The sequence below is a fragment of the Eublepharis macularius genome, chromosome 5 (assembly GCF_028583425.1).
Source record: "Eublepharis macularius isolate TG4126 chromosome 5, MPM_Emac_v1.0, whole genome shotgun sequence".
In the NCBI taxonomy this organism is placed as follows: Eukaryota; Metazoa; Chordata; class Lepidosauria; order Squamata; family Eublepharidae; genus Eublepharis; species Eublepharis macularius.
Genome location: NC_072794.1, coordinates 132,320,400 through 132,341,829, shown reverse-complemented (window position 1 = coordinate 132,341,829; position 21,430 = coordinate 132,320,400). Strand labels below are relative to the sequence as shown.

Genomic DNA, 21,430 nt, shown 5'->3' with positions numbered 1-21,430 from the left:
TCCGAATCTTTCATGTGTTTGCAGATAAAGGCTGCCTCCTGGGAATCCTGTGTGTTGTTCTGAGCTTCTTGGGGAAAGTGACAAATAAAAGGAGATATATGAAGTATATATGTAGCTGGTTCCTGCTGTACATACATAGGTGCTGTCAATTCACAACTGACTTATGGTGACTCCAGCAACACACTTCCAAGGCAAGTGAGAAGCAAAAGTAGTTTTGCCTTCCTCTGCTGTCTTGCTTATTGCTTCTCCATCAGAGTACCAACCCTGCTTAGGTTCCAAGTTCTGATGAGTTCAGGCTATACCATGCTGCCTTCCCTCTCACTTCCAGCTGTAGCAGAAGCTCATTTTTTTTTTTGCCTTACTACTTCTAGAGATTTCAGGGAAGGCACAGAATTCCCACCACCACCACCCCTTCAAATATGATTTGCGAGGCTGTACAAAATGGAGACCACCTGCTCAGTTTTGTTCCAACTGGGGACATTTTTGTTTTAAAAAATCTATCAGCTATCTCTGCAAATCATTGAGGAATCTTAACAAATAATAATAAAATCAAATGAAATTACTTTAAAATAGTTTCAAAGCAAATGGACTTCCTTCTGTTTGGACTGATGTTGGTTTAATGCATTTGGATTAGTACTGAACCTACATATCTTACCATTGTAACTGTGTTTCGGGGTTAGAATCAAATTGGCAATTATTCATACACAGCTGAAGTGTTCTGGAACAAATGGGTAAAGAGTCCAGTAGCACCTTTAAGACTAACCCACTTTATTGTAGCATACGCTTTCGAGAGGCTCTCGAAAGCTTATGCTACAATAAAGTGGGTTAGTCTTAAAGGTGCTACTGGACTCTTTACTGTTTTGCTACTACAGACTAACACGGCTAACTCCTCTGGACCTATGGAGCAAATGGACTGTCCCTAGGGATACAAAGCTGTGTCTTCCAGTCATCATCTTCCTTAAAAGAGAATCCAAGGCAAGCATTGCACAATTGTTCATTTATTCCATTTTTAAAAAGATATTCCATCCTGAATCTTTTAAGGAACACAGCCAAGGCTCATATATGAAATACCACCTTTGAAAGACATTTGGGCTTAGCATTACTGGAATCCCACAACTGCAGAACAGTTACCAAAAACCTTCCTCTAAATGTTTTGTGTTGTCAAGGTACAGCATAGTAGTGGCATAGAGATGGGGATGTTCTTACAGGTCACCAAGAGAATAGGAGAGAAAAATCTCCTCAGAATGTTGGTTCTAAGCTGTTTCGTTATGTCTTTTCATGGAGACAACTACTACTGAATGTGCACAAGTCTACAAAGTATAAAAAGGCAACAACCATCACAACAATTGCAGTTGTGCTATGTTTCTTTTCAAAACTTTTCAATGTGATTGAGTTTGAACAGTAGCGTAAAATATGAGAGTAAATTCCACCCACTTTGGAGAGTGATAGACCCAGTATCCAGATTGTGAGCTTGAAGTGTCTTTGTGCTGTGCAATAGAGTGCATAAGTTCCCCACCCCCTTCTCTTGCACTTTGCAGCACGGCAACACAACACTACATTTTGCCTATGCTAGTTGCCATATGTTATGCAGAGCAAGCTAGGCACACGGTGGAGATATATTATAGAGCTCATCTAATAATTCAGATGCACATTACAGATCCCAGAATAAATAAATAGGAACATAACCAGTAACACTGATGTAATTGATTGCCATGATATCTTTTAGACATTCTGGAGAATACATACCAGCTCTCTACTGCAACATTGTTCATCTGCTCCAAAGCTATACACTGAAAATCAAAGGCCATGGAAATATTCCTAGAAGGAATTAGAACACCGGTGGCATTCCATGAGTGTTATACATACATCTTGCTTTCATGTATAAGTGATATATAAATTCTATAGGTTTCAGGAAAGAGTTTCTATAGGTTTCTTGAAGAGCTGAAATTGTCCCCTGAAGTACAGGAAATAATTAACTTGTTGATTTAAAAATCAACTCAACAACTGCTTAAATAAAGACAACACAAAAGTTTTCAATAGAGATTTTTTAATGGCTCTCTTAACAGACTTTTAGATTCTTATTTTCTACAACAATTCTGTGTAAAAAGCCCCAAGATCATATACAAGAGTTTGAGAATGTGGAGTAAAAAAAATCCAGCTTGGGGGCATTGTGCGGCTCCTATTATTAGTTCCATTTGTTTTTTTTTTAATATAGGTAGTTACCCCCGAGGAAATTGACCCGACAGAACATTTCAACTTAAACACTTAAAAATACAGCAAATAAAATAAAATTAAAACCCTTTGCTATAACACTAGCAAGACATGCCCAAATCTAAAACAAGTATTTACAATCCTCTTATCAAGGAAAGGCATTGACCGGGCACAAGGCTGCCAGACGGAGAATGTGCAACTCCACATGAGAGCAATTCATGCCTCTGGAATACAGCAGGATGGATCTCAGGAATACAACAGTAAAGACAGTGGTGAGGTTTTTTTCCCTTGAAAGAAGAGTTGGAAACCAGAACCTGGGCTCTTATCCCCATGTTTCAGCAAGAAATTCTGAGCCAGTGTATGAAGGCGCTAACAAGGCATGTCTTTCCTCAGAGCATAACAGTTGTCTCTACAGAGTCCTATTTGTGAAATGCCAAGAGATGTGTGGTCTGTTCTTGTGTCACAAACAACCCCATTGTTTCCAGAACTTTTAAGAGTTAGAAATGTCTTTCTAAAAACAAATTCTGAAACAGCAACCAAGAAAAAACTGAGCCACAATTCTGTTTTGCATGTGCACACCCTTGGATGGAGCAAGCATGCACTGTGTACTTGGTAGGCAGCCCAAGAAGAAAAAGTAAAATTAGAATCAGCCCTAAATGCCAGCGTTATTTTGAAAATGTGGCTTTCTAAAGAGAAGAGGATGCCTGCCTGCTACACATAATAATTTCTACAGGGATGCAAAAACGAACACAGCATTCTGTGTGAGGGAGATGCTCAAAGAATGCCTAGGCCTTTGCACACATTGTACAGCATAGAGTCCCTAATACAAACCAGCCCATCCTGAAGCATAGTGCTCCTGCAATCGGGAATCAGGAGATGCAGAAAGGTAGACAAGGGGAGGGGAGAAAGTACAATCAATATTGGAAGACAACTGGAGGGAATGGAGAAAATGTATACTAGTACACCAAAGGATATAGTTAGAGATACAAATGCATGACAGCACCGCATGAGATCTGGATGGAGGTGTGTTTACCTTCTTACAAAATAATAGCCCTCGGTGAGTATGTGTTCAATGAAACTCAGGGAGCAACTGGAACCAATGGGACTCACAAGCAAAGAAGCAATAAAGAAATGATGGAGGAATGAAAAAAAGAAGCCATCACAGTATGCTTGTGAACAAGGCCAAAATGATTTAGGGACCCATGTGGAACGTTGGTGAACTGGAAAGACAGCAAGATGGCAAAGCAGAGAAAAAAAGAGTGAACAGAAATCCAGAAATTGTGTGCATTGAAGAATTGTGCATTGCTACAGCAGGAAATGAAAAGCATTTGAAGGTGATGGGAAATGGTGGAAGCCACACATTCAGACTTGGCCAGGAAGGAAGCCAGAGATGTAAAGAACTATAAAAAGTAAAACTGTAATGGAACCATGTAGGAAGTATACTTTACCTAGGAGTAAATCCAGAAAAAAACATGGTGATCCATGATACAAACTGGAGGTGTACAGTGCAATCCCGAGCAGTTACTGCCTTTCAACAGGACCTGAAAGTGTGCAACTCTGCTTGCACAGTCTGATTGCACTGTCAGAAGTGAGCAGACAGAAGAACCAAAAATGGAGAAGGGCATTGAGATAATGCTCTTGACTGAAATGAAATGAAGAGCAGGATTCTGGGTGATTTGCAGAAGCAGATGAAGATCAAAGTAGGGAGGCAGAGAAGCACAAAGTCATTGATTGGTGGAAGTAATAAAGAAGCAGAAACTAGATGCACCAAAGATGTGCATGGGATTAAAAGCCAAACCTGCCTAGCAATTGCCCATTTTAATTGGGAGTCTGTCCTTTGGGTGCCTCCAGTACTACAACTACCACTGGAGCTACTGCTACAGGTAGCCACTAGAGAGGGCCTTCTCTGCAGCGGTGTTGATTGTGGAACCTCCTTCATCCTAACTCCGATGTGCCTGATGCACATTCTGTCGTTTAGCTCCCAAGTTCCATACTTTCTACCCATGCTTTTAATCACATATAGGAGCTACCACTTACTAATATATGGGTTTGTGGCTGGTTTTATTACTCATTTTTATTCGGTTGGCTCCAATGACTCCCTTCTCCTAAGCAAGCCTCCTCATTTAACAGAAGAGAGCTGTTGAATCCAACCCATTGACTTTTTTAGTTGTTTCAAGGGCTCTTAAAGTAGAAAGGCAGAATAAAAATCTCTTCTATAAATAAAACACTGGAGACAGGTTATTAAGTGTATGGAAGGAACCAAGGAATAGCTGAAGGAGATAAGGAACGTGCTCTCTGGGAATGTAAATATTAAAGAACCAGGAAAGGCCAAAAAGTGGAAATAGGAAAATGCAGGTAAATAAGGAGGTATTAAAAGTGACAAACCTGAGTCATGGGAATGGGACAGCACATAGACAGTGGGGGAGGGGAACACTGATCCCGTAAGGGGCAGCAAGACAGTGTGAAGTGAATGCACGGCACAGAGGTACCCAAGAAGCATAGCAGCAGGTTGAGAAATGAGAGCTGGAGGGGATAAAAAGCAGATAGGGTAGAAAACAATCCAAGGTGGAGAGTAAGAGCAGAAGGATGGATGTAGCCATTTAAAAAGGAAACATGGAAAAGAGCAAGGGAAGGACAAGGAGAGCCAAGGGAATGGGGGAGGGTTGATCTAAGTCCATCCCAGGGACAAACATGATACACTCACCTCTGAGGAGTAAAATAAATGGAAATTGTCTCAATGTTAAAGTAATAAATGGGAAATTATAAATAATAATTGGAAAATTCAAACATCATATACATAACGAGGAGGCAAAGTTGTACTTCATGTTCAACTTTGTTGTATACTAAATGTTGGGAAGAGCATGGTCTTCGTATAACCTGTGTACCGCAGCATTGCTAGAAAGTGGACAATGGAAGATAAACTTTTTACAGGCTCCTCTAAGGGTGGGTGGGAAATATGCTGTTGGCACACAAGGGAGATGGAATCTAGAAACTTTAAAGTATTACGGCCCTCTCATGTTTCAGGCTATCTGCAGGGAGGGGGCATGGGTGTCAAAGCAATATGGGAGTTTGTAGTAGAAGAACAGAGTGACAAGAAATAACGTTGAGTTGGGAGTCAATTCACACCACTGAATTTCTCCCTGGAACAGTATCCAAAAAGCTAGTATGAACTGGTGAGTTGGCAACCAACTTGGTGATTACAGCTAGAAAAAGCGCAGCTGCAGTTTTAAAAACACTGTTGCCTAGTTCACATTGACATGTGCAACACTCAATTGCCCACTTGTTGATTGTAAATGGATAAGGGAAGGAATGTCCAATTCCCACTCACCACCATCAGCAATCTTCCAAGCCTCATCTCACACCATTCAGGGGCATCCTTTGTTCGTAGGAGTAGCTGGAGGTGAAGGGTTATTTACTGTTCGCCTTTCTCACTGAGACTCAAGGCTGATGACACAGTGTAAGTCAGTACAATCAACAACGGGCACATTTTTAAAAATGCAACAGGGTGTGCACATTGCAAAAATCTGAAAAGCATAAATTCTAACACAGGAATACAGAGATTAACCTTGCTGAAGCAAAACTTAAGAAGTTTGACAAACGGGGTAAAATGGATATACCCACTTGCAAGCCCCAACTAGATGCCAAGATTATCAAGTTATGACTCATGTGATGAACCTGACTTAACATTTCTCCACCGTTGCTAATAACCACTCCTGTCCGTATGAAGACATTTAGTGGCAAGAACTGGCAGAGAAATAGCAGTGGTATTCCTGGGGTGCAGAAACTTAAAGTATGAAGGAAGTGAAAAGGGGAGTTGGACTGGAAATAGACAAATGGGGATTAAAGAACCAGAGAAAAAGAGGAGCAGTAATAGAAGAAAAGTTCTGTAGAAAGTAACAAACAAGGAGTAACAGACCCACAGAAACATGGAAGAAGCAATGATGAGGAAAACCTGGGAGGAAAGCAGGTGATACCTCCCTTACCCACTTCACAGGATGATACTAAGCACCCACCACGCTATCCAGAGAAGGCAAAACTCTCCTTAGGGCACTTTGGTCCTCTGTAGGGGCTGACTAGAGTGACTTCAGAATCAATCTGGTGTTTTATCTTCTATATCTTACCTCACCATCACTGCCTACAGCAGAGAACCAAAATGTGAAGGTTGAAAGAGAAGTTCTCTTCAGGTTCATAGGTCCCATTCCTTTATTTTCTCTCACAACCAAAACTGCATTAAGAGATTCTGAAAGCCAATTTATTAAAAGTAGAATAAGCTACATTTGATGTAAAGTAGCACAGAAACAGTAAAATATGGGGGGTTGTTTAGGAAACTCAAGCAAAACAGAGCTGGCTCAAGCAAGATTTTTTCAGAGAACTGAAGCGGGTATAAAGTCATTGTCACGTGCAATTTTTAAAAATGCATTGCAGCATTTCTTCAACAGGTTTTTCAAGTGCTTAAAAACTCTGCAAAGTCAATTTGACCAGAGAATACAAGGGGACAAGGGAGAAAAAGGTATTTGTTTCATGGCTCTATTACCCTATCTTCAAGTCTTTGAAAAAAAAATGTATGCATAAAACATGAATGTTATTTTCAGAGGTAGCAAAGTCCTCACACACTGAATTCACTGCTTCAGTTTCATGTGGGAAACTGTATGATAAAAGTTCCCATGAAAAAAAATGTCAGTTTACAGTATCAGAAAAAATACTTGAAAACAAGCATTCCTCGTGACATAGGTTTTCATTTTCACGTGGGAGTTGTTTTATACAAATGGGCTCACTGTGAAAAAAGAAAGGATTTCATTGCCTCAGCAGTGCATACCAGCCTTCTAAGAAGTGATAGGAGACCATGGTAAGCCTTGCTCAGATTAAACATCCCCTCCCTTGCTACAAAAAAAGATAGCAAATGCCTACAATAAATCTCCAATATTTTTTCTTCTTAAAAAAATGGATGAAAAGTAGCTTGGAAGTCTGCAATTTTAAGCAGAGGTGCAGCAGGCGAGAGCATATTTAACCCCTTTCCCTCTGGGGTTGTTTTTCCGCCCCAAGTCACACCGCTTCCCCTTACAGCATCCCAGACATGTATGAGTAAAAGACTTGCAAAAAAGATGACAAGGAGAGAAAGGGCTAAATGCTCTCCACAAGCCCTGGAACTGCAGCCTCCTGAAGCTCCTTTTCATTCAAAACAGAACACCACTAGGCTGGTTTCATACTCAACACAGAGTCACTGAGTGTTGGCATAAGAAGACGTAAGAATGAGGAATATGTGAGGGACAGGCTTCAGCATGAGCTAGTCCTCTAGACGTATGCAAGACCTTCTGGCTTTTGCAGTGCACACCAGTAAGGAAAAGATTGGGAGTCGTAGGATAACAGCCAAGTGCAATTTCTAGGACATAAACAGCCTTCCTCAAAAATAGGGAAATGGGAAATAAGACATGACTGCATCAGCCAGTTGTGTGGGTGGGAAGCTTAAGCAATTGAATTAGCTCATGTTTAAATTTGATTAAACCATTTTTAGAATGCCCTGTCCTCTGAGGACACTTGTGACCATAGCCCAGTTTTTGTTAAAACTCTGCTCTTCCAAAATTCAGAGCAGAGAGGTGATAAAGAATTCCTTCTGAAAATCTGCCGTCCGTGTACCGTCCCTGCCTCAGGCTGTGTCTCTTCTACCAACTCCGACAGGGCAAAGCCCAGTTGTAGGTTCTGAGATGTGCTGGTAAGCGGAACACTCACTATGGGCCAGGGGAATGGGCCCCACTCAAATGCAGCGCAGGGCATCCTGCCTGTGACACAAGGCTGCCATTTTCTGAAGACAAAACATCCTAGAATCCATTAAGTCCACACTAAAAAAAAACCAGCACTGATATTTACAGAGTAAGACAAAAATTTAAGAATATACATATAATTAAAAGGCATTTGTAAAAAAAAAAATGGCCAAAAATCACAATCCAAAAAGTAGAAGATTCTTTTTAAAAAATTCCCCAATGAAAACACTAAAAACCATCTAAAACAGAAGTATTTACACATCAGGAGTTAGCAAGCACATTTAACCTCATATTCTGCCTGCCCTTTTTTTTTTTTTTTTACAAATCCATGCAAATAAAAGAAAGGGGCTGCCCCAGAAAAGCCAGTCCAGCCCTGAGCTGGGGAGCTAGTCAGCTGCCAGTGCCTGCTTTGCATTCCGCTCTTCAGATGAGAACAGGCCTGCCTCTGTCAGTGAAAGAAGACAGCATCAGCCAGGCAGACAATAGTTCTGTTTCCCTAACACTGTAAGGCGCTTGGTGGTGAGAGCACCGCCCAGTTGCTGCCAGTCTCTCGTTTGCTGGCAATAGCTGAAGTGCTCACACGTTAGAATGCAGACAGAGAACAAGGCCACAGATGTGATATTTGCATGGATCTCACTGGTCTGCCGAGGAAAAGAGCTTGGCTGCATGGACCTGCGATTCAGCAGTTCTGATGCCAAGTAGGCTGTGCTTTGTAGGTTAGCTTAAGAGTTCACAGTCCTGAGAGCAGAGACCCAGAACCTTGAGTCCCAACCTGAGGCTCTATTTCAGGGCGTGCACCCTCCAGCTGACTTCACTGCCCACCTGTCTAAGCCCTATCCTTCCACATCCGCTGTGCATTATTGCCATTTTGACTTGCAGCATGTACAGAGGATGGTTTCCTGTGTTATTTCAACGATGCTCACTTGAATGAGCAAACAAATGCCTCAAGCTCCTCCTGATCCCCTGCAGTTACAGCAACATCAGCTGAGGGATGCATAAGGCATTTCCGCTTCTGCAAGTGCCATTAAAGTAACACAGGGACAGATTTTAACAGAAGCCTACTGCTACTAAACAGGAGGCTGGTACCCTTTACCTTCCTGCTGCCAAGCCTTTGCAGTACACGAGCCATTACTAGCATTTGTTCCAACAAGCACTGGTTTATAGATGGGCATTAGGTAATTCTGCTTACAGAAGAGTTGAACCCTCCCCAGTCTCAGAATTTGTATCAGTTACTTATTGGACTGATTGCTTTGCCTGCTAAATACAAGGAACTTATCCACAGGTTGCAATACTAGGATAATACCAGCAGCTGCTGCACACTCGAAGTCCCATAACCCAAGAGGTATTTTATTTCAACTCATTTTCTGTCTGGCTCACCCTCTCCCTGCCCTTACAGTTAGAAAACTTCATTAATTAAAGGGAATCCTTTGTAATAAATGGAACTGAAATCATGTTGGTTTCTCTGCCCCTTGATCCAAGCTCAGTATTGTTATTGCATCAACAGTAACTTGATTAGCTTTAGGGACCATCCCAGATTCTGCCCAATAAAAATCATTAGATACAGGGAGAGTTCTGCAAATCCCATTTTAAAAAATCTACAGTTGCAATGGTCAGGGTTGGGGACACCTTGTGATCTAATTTTGTTCATGTGCGTATTTTTGTAAACTGAATCACAGACACAACCTGGATACAAAAGCAGTGGTACAAAAAACTATCAAAATTTTCCATGTCTGTTTTGTTTTTAACCGGCAATCCTATGCACACTTACTTGGGACTAAGAAACACTGAATAAATGGGTATTCAGTGGGACTGGGACTTATGGGACCGGGTAAATATGCAAAGGATAAGTCCTCCCTGTTTGAAATGGCAACATGGACCTTTCATTACAAATAGGCCTGTAATGGGCATTCACTTCAGCTCCAGAACATGAGAGGTCAAAGGTTTGTCAATTAGAAAACAACCACCCATCTGAAGGACAAGCTCTAGAACACACACAGGTATCTCTGCAGGAGTCCCAGAGGAAACATTCATCCTTCAGCTACAACAGCATGAATGGCTTTGGTCAGGAATTAAAAACCAAGAGTGATGTTTCATTTCTAGACAATACTGATTTATAAATAAATGACAGGGCTATACAATGCAGAAGATTCAGGGAGAAAGGCCAAGGCAGACTTGCATTGATGGCTCATGTGTTACTTCTAAGTGGCCTGCATGAGTCCAGCGGCAGAAATATCCTGCAGGGGAGAGAGGCACACATGCAGAGTCCAGTGTGGATCTACCAGTGTTTTTACAGATGGATTTCTGCCCACAGAGCGTAACTTTCTCCTCTCCTCTTCCCATTTAAAGTTAGGGAGGAGGAGAAAGTTTTCTCTTTGGGGCGGGGGGGGAATCCTTCCACCCACATAAATGCTTTAGTGAATGTGAGCCATTTTCTCTCACAGATACACATCATAATTCTTGTTGTTTAACAGAAACCACGCTCTAGGCACAAGACAAGGCAGGTGCCTTCCAATACAGATTTCCAGAGCAGATCCAGAGGTTCAGCGTACTTGTGTGACTCTCCCTGAGGGCTTTCTTTGATCAGGTAAAGCAAATCTAGTAGCTGAATTCATGGGGTAAGGAGAGACCCTTATCCTGCTCAAAAATCACTTCTTCCTTGGCTGCTTTTCTCCCTGAGGAAAGCAAGGGACCCCTATCTAACCCCAAAGTCAGGGAATACAGCTTCAAAAGTGGGAGGGCAGCAGGGGAGGTAACTCCTGAGGGGTGGGTATCTCTGAGCAGTATCTCCAGGCAGGGTTCACAAAGTAGGGGGTTAGAAAAGACTGATGGGGTTATTTTACAAGGGCCCAGGGGAAAGGCGCTAGGCACAACTTCAAACTCTGTATCTGACATGGCCTATTTATGTCCTTTCAGAATTAAGTATTTTCCTTTCATGACATGAGAATGTATGTTTAGGGTAAGACCACATGTGTGTGAACTAGTTACTAGTTTGTACCAGGCTCAGAACATTGATGCTTAGTCTGTATCGGCAGATGTCAGAGAACTGTACTGTACTTAATTTTTTGCCCAGAAGCAGATTAAATTGGCAAACAAATTCAGCATAATTTATACATTCAGCAGCAAAATTTCAGCTTAGCTTGGTGAGGAATTTAGTTTTTTAAACACCAAGTCTTGGATCCAGGGATGTGCAAGCAGAACGATAAACAGACTTAGGACAGTTCCACTTACTCAAGATGTTGCACAACACCTAGCATTTTCTTCCCTATATATTATAGCGCCCAGAAATCAGCTGCAGAAGATCTTGCACAAGTGGAAACTCAAGTGGGGATACATTAAGTTTGACAGGGCAAGTGGCTACTATGGTTTTTTTCTTGCATTTCCACTTGCGCAAGGGCTCTAGCACAAGCAAATATTTCATACTGGAGTCAACCCAAAGCATACACAACCCTATTTATGATCTCTTCAACTGTACACACACAAAAACAAAACAGATATGTTCTTGTTAGTAAATTGCTACTTCTAAAAATGTACGAGCCCCGTGGCGCAGAGTCTTAAGCTGCAGTACTGCAGCCCAAGTTCTGCTCACGACGTGAGTTCAATCCTAGTGGAAGCTGGGATCGGGTAGCCAGCTCAAGGTTGACTCAGCCTTCCATCCTTCCGAGGTTGGTAAAATGAGTACCCAGTTTCCTGGGGGTAAAGTGTAGATGACTGGGGAAGGCAATGGCAAACCACCCCGTAAAAAGTCTGCCAAGAAAACATTGTGATGTCATGTCCCCCCCATGGATCAGTAATGACTCGGAGCTTGCACAGGGGACTACCTTTACCTTACTTCTAAAAATAGTATTTCACAGATACTTCTATAGCTGCATAACTAATGGATATAATTCTTGAACTGAATCAGGGATTCCTGAATTATATCACTTAAAGGATGAAGCCTCAATCTCACATTGATGAGAAATGGAAATTAAAATTATTAATTGTGAGATAGAAATTCAGCAGGGCATTCATGATGAGCCAAAATTCATTGATGTTCCAAAAGGAGAGATACTGGGGAGAAAGTTATTGTCCACAGTGGTCTAATAATTTGAGAAGCTCCATATTCATTTTGCCTGTCTGATCTAAGTGAAGGAGAAGGACAATTTTAATCTTTTAATCTTCCATATAGAATATGATAACTCACTTGTTCCAGGGCAGCAATATGATATGCCCTTCTGTCATGGATCAGTCAAGTTCTAGTACATCTATCCTGAAAAATACTCTCCTTTATCCTTCCCCAGGAGAGATCGATATACATTTTTTAAAAAATGACTGCTGCCTTCCTGTAGTTTTCCCACTTCAAAATGTACTCTCTTAAATGCTTCTGCCCAGTAGAAATTCGGTGCATCAGGGAGAAGTGTTCAAGCTTAGCCTTCTTCATGACTTGGTCATTGTCTATGTGCATGGATTTGTATTTGTTTGTTTTTTAATGTAGAGAAGAATTCAAAGTTGTGATGCCCAGGCTGCATTCTGAAGGGGTACAGTCCTAGGGCATTCTTTCTCTTTTTAGAAAGATCCTTCCCAGGAATCTATCCCTTAGTCGATCATGTGCTTTGTACAGTGGTGGGATTGTACACAGTAGGGAGTACCCAACCACCTGCAAACATCACAAAGTGGGACATTCGCATGTCCTGCTCCCACTGCAGCCCACCGAAATTTTGTTTCTGGGCATTAGCCCAGGAATAGCACATGGTCAAAGTATGGGTCTGCAGTGGGATGGAGAAAGGGTTGAAATCAGTCCCCCTTTTCTGCAAAAGAAAGTGCCATTCCGCAAGAGGAACTGTATGGCTAGATAGATGGCAACACAGCTGGTAGTCTATGACATTCATGTAACCAGATAGCACCTGTGGATTTTAATGTATGATGTTTGCAGTGACACCATCCTACCATTTCAGATCATAATCCTGCATAAGCATGATGTTCAAGGGGCTGAAAAATAAACTGATGCCATGTTACCAATTCACTAGTGGAGTCAGCAAAACTCTCACTAATAATCCTTTAGCAAAACAGGGAGTAGCTGTCAGTGAGTAGACAGATGGTCAGTTGTGGCTGACACTGGGAACTGAACGGACACTGATCAAGCAGATACAGTTTTTCATTTCTCTGGCCTGGGATAAGGTTAACTCATATTAACTATGAAGCATCAAATAGCATCAAAAACCTGAGTGCTGTCTGGAACAAATCTGAGAGGGTGGCACAGAAGAAACCCTGCTCTGAGAGGCGAAGTCCCCAGAGATTTAGAATGTTCGGCACTTCTTCAGCTCTGGAAACGAGGTACTTAATCTCCCCATTCTCTGCCACCAGCCATGTGAAATTTCATTCTGTTGGGTCTGGCAATTTCATCCTTAAGAGTACACAATTCTTAGAGGCCAACTTATCACAAAACTTCGAAAACCTCCATTAAAAAGACAGGTGGCCTGATTTTCTTCAGGATCTTCCCTCTGTGCGGGGCAGGTACAAGTGGAAAACAGCCTGGTTTTGCAGACATGGAGGTATTTTCATTCCCTTTTCATGACCTCTCTAGACTCAACCACTCCCACATCAGCCAAGCACAGAAGAAGAGGCTGCTCATACAAAGAAGAAAGTGTTCCAATCTACAGAAATAAAACCAGCTGCCTGAAGAAGAAAGTCTGGCTCTCCTAATACATTTCAGTAACCACAGGAAGTCTGATACACAGGGATAGGAAGGCAACATAAGCCACTTCTGCTGTTGTTTCTTGCAGATCAGATGCAGAAGTGATAATACAATACTGTGTCCTTGTTTTATCAAGAATGGACATTGGTGCTGACGTCATCCTTACAGGCCCTTACTATGGCAATACCCAACTGAAATGCAGGCTGTGTGGATGGCAGCGTGCAGAGAGTACTGTCTCAGCACACTCGCACGAAAAATATCCATGCAAACATGGCTATAGAGCAGAACCAGCACATTTCCAGCTTACTTATACATAACTCGACATTCAAGAGCAGTGACCTTATTGTGGCTTTTCTTTCTTAGCAAAGATTTGACCAAAATAAATCCTCCCCATCCCACACTTCCCTCTATACAACGTAAGAGCCTCATTTGGGGGGGGTGAGATTCTTTATCACATACACTTGTTCTTAGGAAACCTCTAGCAGGTGGCGGCCCTCAAAACCAGATCCCCATGATTTCCGGACTGTGGTTTCCTTTTCCTTTAAACCAAGTCAGGGCCAAGCAAGCTTCGTCGATGCTTCCCCTCATTCCTGGACTCCTCTCGCTGTGGTGCCCTTTTTTGTGGGAAAGGGATGCATCCCATGGAACTGGTGACCATGGGGGGGGGGGACTGCCACACATACACACACACACCCTGTGCCATGGAAACAGCAAGGACTGCTTCGTTACACCCCAGCAATGCTCATCTCTTGTAGAGTGTGGCTGAAGGGTTTCCTGTGACAAGAAACCACACCACCCCAGCAAGACTCCCACTCTGTCCCCTGGCTCTCTAGCGCTGCTTTTGTGTTTGCAAGGACCCCTGCTAAGAAAAGACAGGAGATGCATGTTACTGCTCTGAGTATAACTAAGAGTGGAGCCCCTCGGGATCTCTGCTGTGGCTGGCTTTCTCGGGGCAGCCAGTCCTCTAGTTGCCAAGGGGACCGGCATGTTCAGGGAGGAGCTGCTCTTCCATCAGCACAGCAGCCAGCGCAGCCCTTTCACTCACTCAACGGTCCTGCCTTCTCCTCCGCCCGGCTGCCCTCGGTGGAGTGCAACTTGCACTTGGAAGGGGAGTGGCGGACAGCTGAGCGTGATGGCCGAGCAAAGCAGGAGGTCAGCGACTGGGAGCTGCAGTCACAGGCAATATCCTGCAAAGAGAAGGAGAAAGTAGCACAGTGAGAAAGAATGGGCCATAGGGAATGACATTAGCTTGGTGTTGTGTGAGAATGGGAGATTTCCCTGTTCGAAACCCAGCTCTGTCAACAAGTGTCCTTTAGACAAGCTTTCAAACCTCATCCTCCCATAGGCAATATGGAGATAATCATAGAGGCCTACTTCACGGAGAATGGAAAGACAATAATGCTAGGAAAACTGGAAGGCCGTAAGAAAAGAGGAAGACCCAAAATGAGATGGCTTGACTCAGTAAAGGAAGCTATGGCCTCCAGTTTGCACGATCTGAGCAAGACTGTTAATGATAGGGCATTCTGTAGGTCTTTCATTCATAGGGTCATCATAAAGCGGAATGTGTATTATGATAGCACATGATACACATGCACTTCACAGGGATGTTTATGGGAGTCTCTTTGAACAACAGAAACACATGGAATAAATGCTAAATATTAGAAACAACTACTGCTATAGATGCATTGCAAGCATGGCTTCTAAATTAAGGTGCAGTTTAATATACCATTTGCTTTGTTTTTATTTACTTCATTTATACCCCACCTTTCTCCCCAATGAGGACCAAAAACAGTTTTCATCGTTCTCCTCTCCTCCATTTTATCCTCCCAAAGACCCAGTGAGGTAAGGTGAAGTTGAGTGTGTGTGGTTGGCCCAAGGTCACCCAGCAATGTTTACACGGCAGAATGGGGATTCCAATCTGGCTCTTCCAGATTCTAGTCTGGCACTCTAACCACGACACCATGTTGGCTCTGCACTTTTCATTTACAACATCAGTGCTGTTTTTATAATTTGCCTGCAGCTTCATTACTAAAAGAGTGATCACCAGAAATATGTGAACGATTCATCAGCTCCCTCACTCAACACAGACAGAACTGCCCACCTATCCCGGACGTGCCAGATACGACAATGTGGGTTTGAAGGCTAGGCAGTTGTCACATCCAAGAACAGTGGAGGCTGATGGTGTCTTTGCTCTGTGACTCCTTAAGTTTTCAGAGAACAGAAGACAACTATGGTATGTTTCCACCCACAGATGGACCTTCAGGGCAAGTGAGAACAAGGCAGGCTCTCTGCTAGTACTTTATGTCTTGGGGCAGAAAAACATTACCTCGTTGGCAACAGTAGCACAGATGATGTCTGGCTCTCTTAAGGCTCTGTCCTTGCCTCCCTGGCTCTGGGTGGACAGCTTTGGTTCCTCAAAGCAACCTTGCTTCAAAAGTTTTTTGTCAAGGGTCTTGGAGGTGTTTTCAGATGAGTGGGGCATAGCTACGGGTGGATGATCTGGCTTCTTGCTGCTGCTTTCTACTCCTATGGGGTCCTTCTTCTCAGGAGCCAAAGTGGGGCTCTGAGTTCTGCCACACACGTTCCGGAAGAACTCCTGCACTATCCCGTACTTGGGTGCTTCTGACTTGGCTTTGCTTTCCTGGCAGCCTGGCTTCCAGATGGATTCTGTACTCCCAGAATGCTCTACAACATTGAACAAGCTAGACAGGCCATCGTTAATATTGCTGAGGACTGGGCTGTCTCTGGTTGTCGTAGACCGAGCCCAAGCAGACCCATTTTGCTTACTCTGATGGAGGTTCCACAGACTTCGATCCTTAGAGCTGTCCAGCTTGGAAGATGATCTTCTCTGGAGTTTGGGGGAGCCATACTTGGGAGAGCAACAGGGCCGTTCAATCCTGGAGTGGACTTTGTCCAGAGATGATGAAATCTGTTTGCTGCGCACAGACATGAGAGAGGAGCTTCGCGGGGACCAGCTTTTGCTGCTGTGGATACTGCCTCTGGACACATCTGTCTGTAGGCCAATGCTGACCGACTGGATAGTCTGAGTACTGACGCTGGTCAACCCCACGGTCTGGCTGGAAGTGCTCTTCACTTTTCTCTCTAAAGAGCTGGAGCGGATAGCTTGCCGCACACAGTTGGTGATCTCCTTCATATCATCACTCATGTTGCCAGAGATCTCGAGGTCATGCAAGGAAGATGGAAATCTGGGGACGGGGGCCACAGCTTTCTCACTAACAGCACTACTGTCAAGCAGTTCGCGATGCTGCTTGGAGAAATTGCACAGCCACCTGCTGTACATGTTTTCTGAGTTGTCCGACTCCTCCTTGGGCTTGGCCATTGTGAACAAGAAGCCAGGCTCAACCATGATCTTCCCCTCTCTGTTGTGCACTAGAGGTGATTCCAATCTTCGCACCACTGGAGGGCTATAGTATATGCGGATCCCGGTCTTATCTGGGGCTGTGTGGCTCCTCTGCATTTGTTTCTGGGACTGATCCTGCACAGACAAGCTGCTTGTCTTGGTGCAGTCATATGACGAGAAGGCCAGCTCCTGTGTGGCCTGGCTCTCAGATGTGGGTTGCTCACTATTCACGTAAGCACAGTTCTTGGGGCCGATCCCTGCAGTCTCCTTTAATGTGTCAGGCAGCATCGGAGTAGCCGGAGACCCCTTTTTGGTGTGGCTATTATCTGTGATGACAGGGCTGGACTTGCCAGGAAGGTAAGGAGAACAGTCGAGCAAGCTTTCAAATTCAGACATTGAGGAAACCGACTTTGTCCTGGTGGGGGCAAGATGGGAATGAGCACAACATCTGTTAGTCATGACTGAAAAGTGAATCATTTCTGGCTGCTGCCACAGCTAAGCAAAAGCATTTTGCCATAGCTAAACTACATACCTTCTTTTCAGCCTCCATGTTTCTCACCAGTAAGTGCCAATTTTGCCATTATTGTTCTGACTCTTTTAAATATATGGGGAAGAAACAAGTGGAGGTCAAGCTTCTTTAATGGTTAGGCTAATGAGAGGATAGACCAAGGCATGGAACTGGAAGGTGTGCTACTAAACTGGCATTTAAATAAAAGCTGGTAGAATCCAACACACAGCAGAGAAGGCTGTGTATGCCCACAATAGAAGGTTATATGCAATGCATCCCTCCATGGCTACCTTCATCATAAGAGTGTATGACTGTATGGAACCAAAGTGTAGCAATTATCCTGGATTAACTAACACAGTGTGCAAGAGAGTAGTTTTTTGCTTGAGGCACAACCGTTCCCACCCTCCATCTCAGAGCCCATCAACTCTGATAGCAACACATCACCTCTCTCTCTTTTGCCATAGAATTGGTACGAAGCTCCAGATGGGAGGAGCCTCCCTTAGGTAGCGTAAGGAGCAAAATAACTGCATCAGTATTGAGAAATCTCTGCCATGAGCAGTTTCCAATACACAAAAGTTACAGGATAAGACTTTTGTTAAGGTTCCATTGGGATAACTCCCTGCGCTTTAGAGTTTTCACAAATAAACCACTTTGGATAACACAACGGACCCCCATAAGGGAATTAAACAAGGACAATAAGCATTGTCAAGATGTTTGCATTTTCATTGAGGGAGTAAATTAAAAGCGCTGGTCTCCTCAGCATCATTTTTCTAAGAGACATGAGCAACACCCAATTTTCATTTATCTGATGGAAGACATTAGGAGACACACACACAGAGGAGTCCACTCACAGAAGGCAGAAAATGCAACCCCAGCAATTTGGCCCACATAGGAAAGCCCCGTCATTTTGGGTTATCCAGTCAGCGACAAAGCTAAGCTAGCCTGCCACGGTGTCCAACTGCAGTTTATACTGTGCTCCAAAGAAACCAGTGTGACTGCTCCCCATGGACAAGTGTGCTTCTCACCCGAATCATCAAGAGGAGGTCTGGGGAGAGGAATGCTTTCTACACAGTGAAGACCTGAGAGAAATAGGCCAACCTTTGGTGCTTTGCAAGAAGCCATGCATGCCTCTTACCTTTTTAGATTACTTCCTTTGATGTCTGTTTCAGAAATGGTTTCTTTGTCTGTGATCTTCTCATTGAGAGTCTGAAAAAATGTTAAGAGCGTTTTATCATCTTCTGTGCTTTGTTCCATTCCTATAGGCCTGGAAGTCTCAGTTGAGGTTTGGCAGTAGTTACAGATGTCTTTGGCGACTTCTGGACAGGACTGCTCTACATGGGGTTGTCTTGGGAAAGTTTTTGGAAACACAGCTGACCATTCGTTGAAAGGGTTCAGTTTCATTAGTTTCCAGTTTGTTTCTCAGCCCAATTCAAAATGCCAATTTCAACCTTTAACTGGTTGGGGTCCAAAGGACCTAAAGGACCTTGTGCTTAAAAAATATTAAAGAGGCCTTGCTCTGTGCTCCATCACTATCAGAGACTCACTGGAAAGCAAAGTGCTACAGAGTCTTCTTGGCAGTGACACCAAGACTTTGGAACTCCCTTCCCTGGGCACTGTGCTTGGTTCACCCCTTTAATTTCTAGAAAGACTGTCCTCTTTTTGCTGGGTTTTTAATAGGAGTTCGTGATGGTCATGGTGAAGACATCCTATTTTGAGTTTCTGCTGATGTCAGAATGTGGCTGTTACTGCTCTACCAACTAATTCTTTGGTTTCTTTACATGCCTTCCTGACAATCTTTGAGCAGTTACATGGCAGTCAGAAATTCAACAGGTTCAGCTTTTTCCTGGATTTTCTATCACACATCTGCTTAAAGCAACAGAGCCCCTGTCACAAAAACATATTTACCTATTCAACGCCCCTGGTGCTCCCAAGCACAGTGTGAAGGGTGATGGCCATCTTTGGGTTTGTCTCCAGCCTAATTCTATGGTTTCCCTCCACCCTTTTGGGATATTATTTTATTTATTTTAGGGCTGCAAACACCCAAATGGTTACTGTCTCCTGGATCTTGCAGTAAAGAATAAGGCCATTCTTCTTACCTCTTTCCAGCTACTGCCATGCTTTTCCATCTCTGAATTTTTCAAAGCCCATCGGTCGGCTCCCTTCTGAAGCTGGAAGAGGAAGCACACAAAGCAATTTGCAAGCTTGGCTTGCACATAAAAAGCCTACTGTCCTCCGCATGTCATTGCTTTGGATTTGTTTCAATTTCCGATGGGCACATCACAAATTCTAACTGCCTGCAGGGACTTCCCACTGGCATGACAACACTAGTAGAATATCAAGTGTCCCTTGCAGGACCCCGCACACATCACTGGCATACTTACTATTCTAAATAAAAAAAATCAATCTCTTTAATACACAAACTGGTGCTTAGGGGCAGATAGCTAGCTTGGTATCCATGCTGACCCAGGGTCACGCTGAGGTTATGTCTATGAAGCATTAACTAGTGGCAAAGAGAAAAGTTCAGTAGGTCACTAGGAGGAGGGTAGATCTATTTGACTGTGGCTATTGAGAATACTGAGAAAATCCACAGAAGGTGTTTTTGCTACAAAGGAGTAACCTTCAAGGAGGGTCTCACCACACCTCTATGATGCTTGCAGTGGAGGCTCTTTACTCAGGAAATAATAAATAATCACTACAGAGATCACTGTATTGCTTGGGGAAGCAGTCAAGTCTAAGGCATGTGCATGTCTTACTCTACCCTCACATCTGTTAATGTGTAAACACATTCATGTAGGACAGATATTGGGAACTCAGGTCCCCATATGTACCTACATTCATAGAAGGAAACATGCATTCATTCTGGAACAAAAATGTGCATGTATATAGGGTATATTCACCCAGAAAGGAAGAGTGATATGTAAGCACACCTACTCAACTCCCACCTGGTTAAGTTTGTTCTGCAGCTCCCTCACTTGCTGCTCTGCCTGCTGCTGCTCATTCTTGAAGTGGCCCAAGAGCTCCAGCTTCTCCTGGCCCCAGTTCTTCTCACTGATTTGCAGCTGTTTAGTCAGGTCCATGACAGCACTGTAGGACTCAGCCAGGAGGTGCTGGTGTTCTTCCCGCTCCCTCTTCAGAGCTGCTTTCCAGTCAGAGAGCGCTCGCTCGGTCAGGCCTTTCCCCCCCTTGGATTCCAGCTGCAAGGACCAAACAGGCAACCAATCAAATCAAAGGCTTCTTTGCATCTGAATTCGGTGACAGGAAACTGCTCAGCGCTTTTTCACCTGCCAGCTCTGCTAGAGGATGGGCAGGATCTTTTCCCTTATGATGGGAATTCTGGATCAGGATGGGAATAGGGATCTTCACAGAATTCACTACTACTGAATTTCTCCTCTGAATGTGACCTGTTCACTCACTGAAACATTGGAAAACACCCAGCCCTGCTGTCTTTTTTTAAAAAACTCATTTAACCACTACTAAATTATTGTTTAATACAAGTTTGTTAACCTGTTTGTGTATTTATTAATCTAGATATGCCCCACTTCCCTCCCCAATGGAGATCCAAGATGGCTCACAACTCTGTTCTCCCCTCCTCCATTTTATCCCCACAACAACCCTGTGAGGTAGATTAAGCTGAGACAGTGACTGGTTCAAGACCACCCAGTGAGCTTCCATGCCAGAGTGGGGATTTGAACCTGGGTTTCCCAGATCCTAAACTGGCAGCAGCTGCTAATCCCAGAGACCAACATTTCATGCCTCTTGTCTCCCTTACCCCAAAGAGGCTGGAATGCATAGACAAGGAACAATGTACAACCGCAATGTTCACTCAGCCAAACACATAGAAAATGTCATATTGAGCAGCAAACTAAAATACGTATCAAATATGTACTCAGGGGTGCAACGCAAAGGACAGAGAGAGAATT

At 43.5% G+C, this 21,430-nt stretch overlaps 1 protein-coding gene across 1 annotated transcript in view; it reads right to left on the bottom strand.

Moving 5' to 3' along the window:
- Positions 1–14,562: 14,562 nt before the first annotated feature.
- SOGA1 (suppressor of glucose, autophagy associated 1) overlaps positions 14,563–21,430 on the bottom strand; it is a 105,140-nt gene continuing 98,272 nt past the window's right edge. Inside the window, exons 11-15 of the mRNA XM_054979207.1 lie at positions 20,453–20,704; positions 19,607–19,678; positions 18,646–18,716; positions 15,968–17,417; positions 14,563–14,828 (exon numbers count right to left, since the gene is read on the bottom strand). Coding sequence (XP_054835182.1) covers positions 14,679–14,828; positions 15,968–17,417; positions 18,646–18,716; positions 19,607–19,678; positions 20,453–20,704 — 1,995 coding nt within the window. The 3' untranslated portion in view covers positions 14,563–14,678. The remainder of the gene's footprint in view (positions 14,829–15,967; positions 17,418–18,645; positions 18,717–19,606; positions 19,679–20,452; positions 20,705–21,430) is intronic.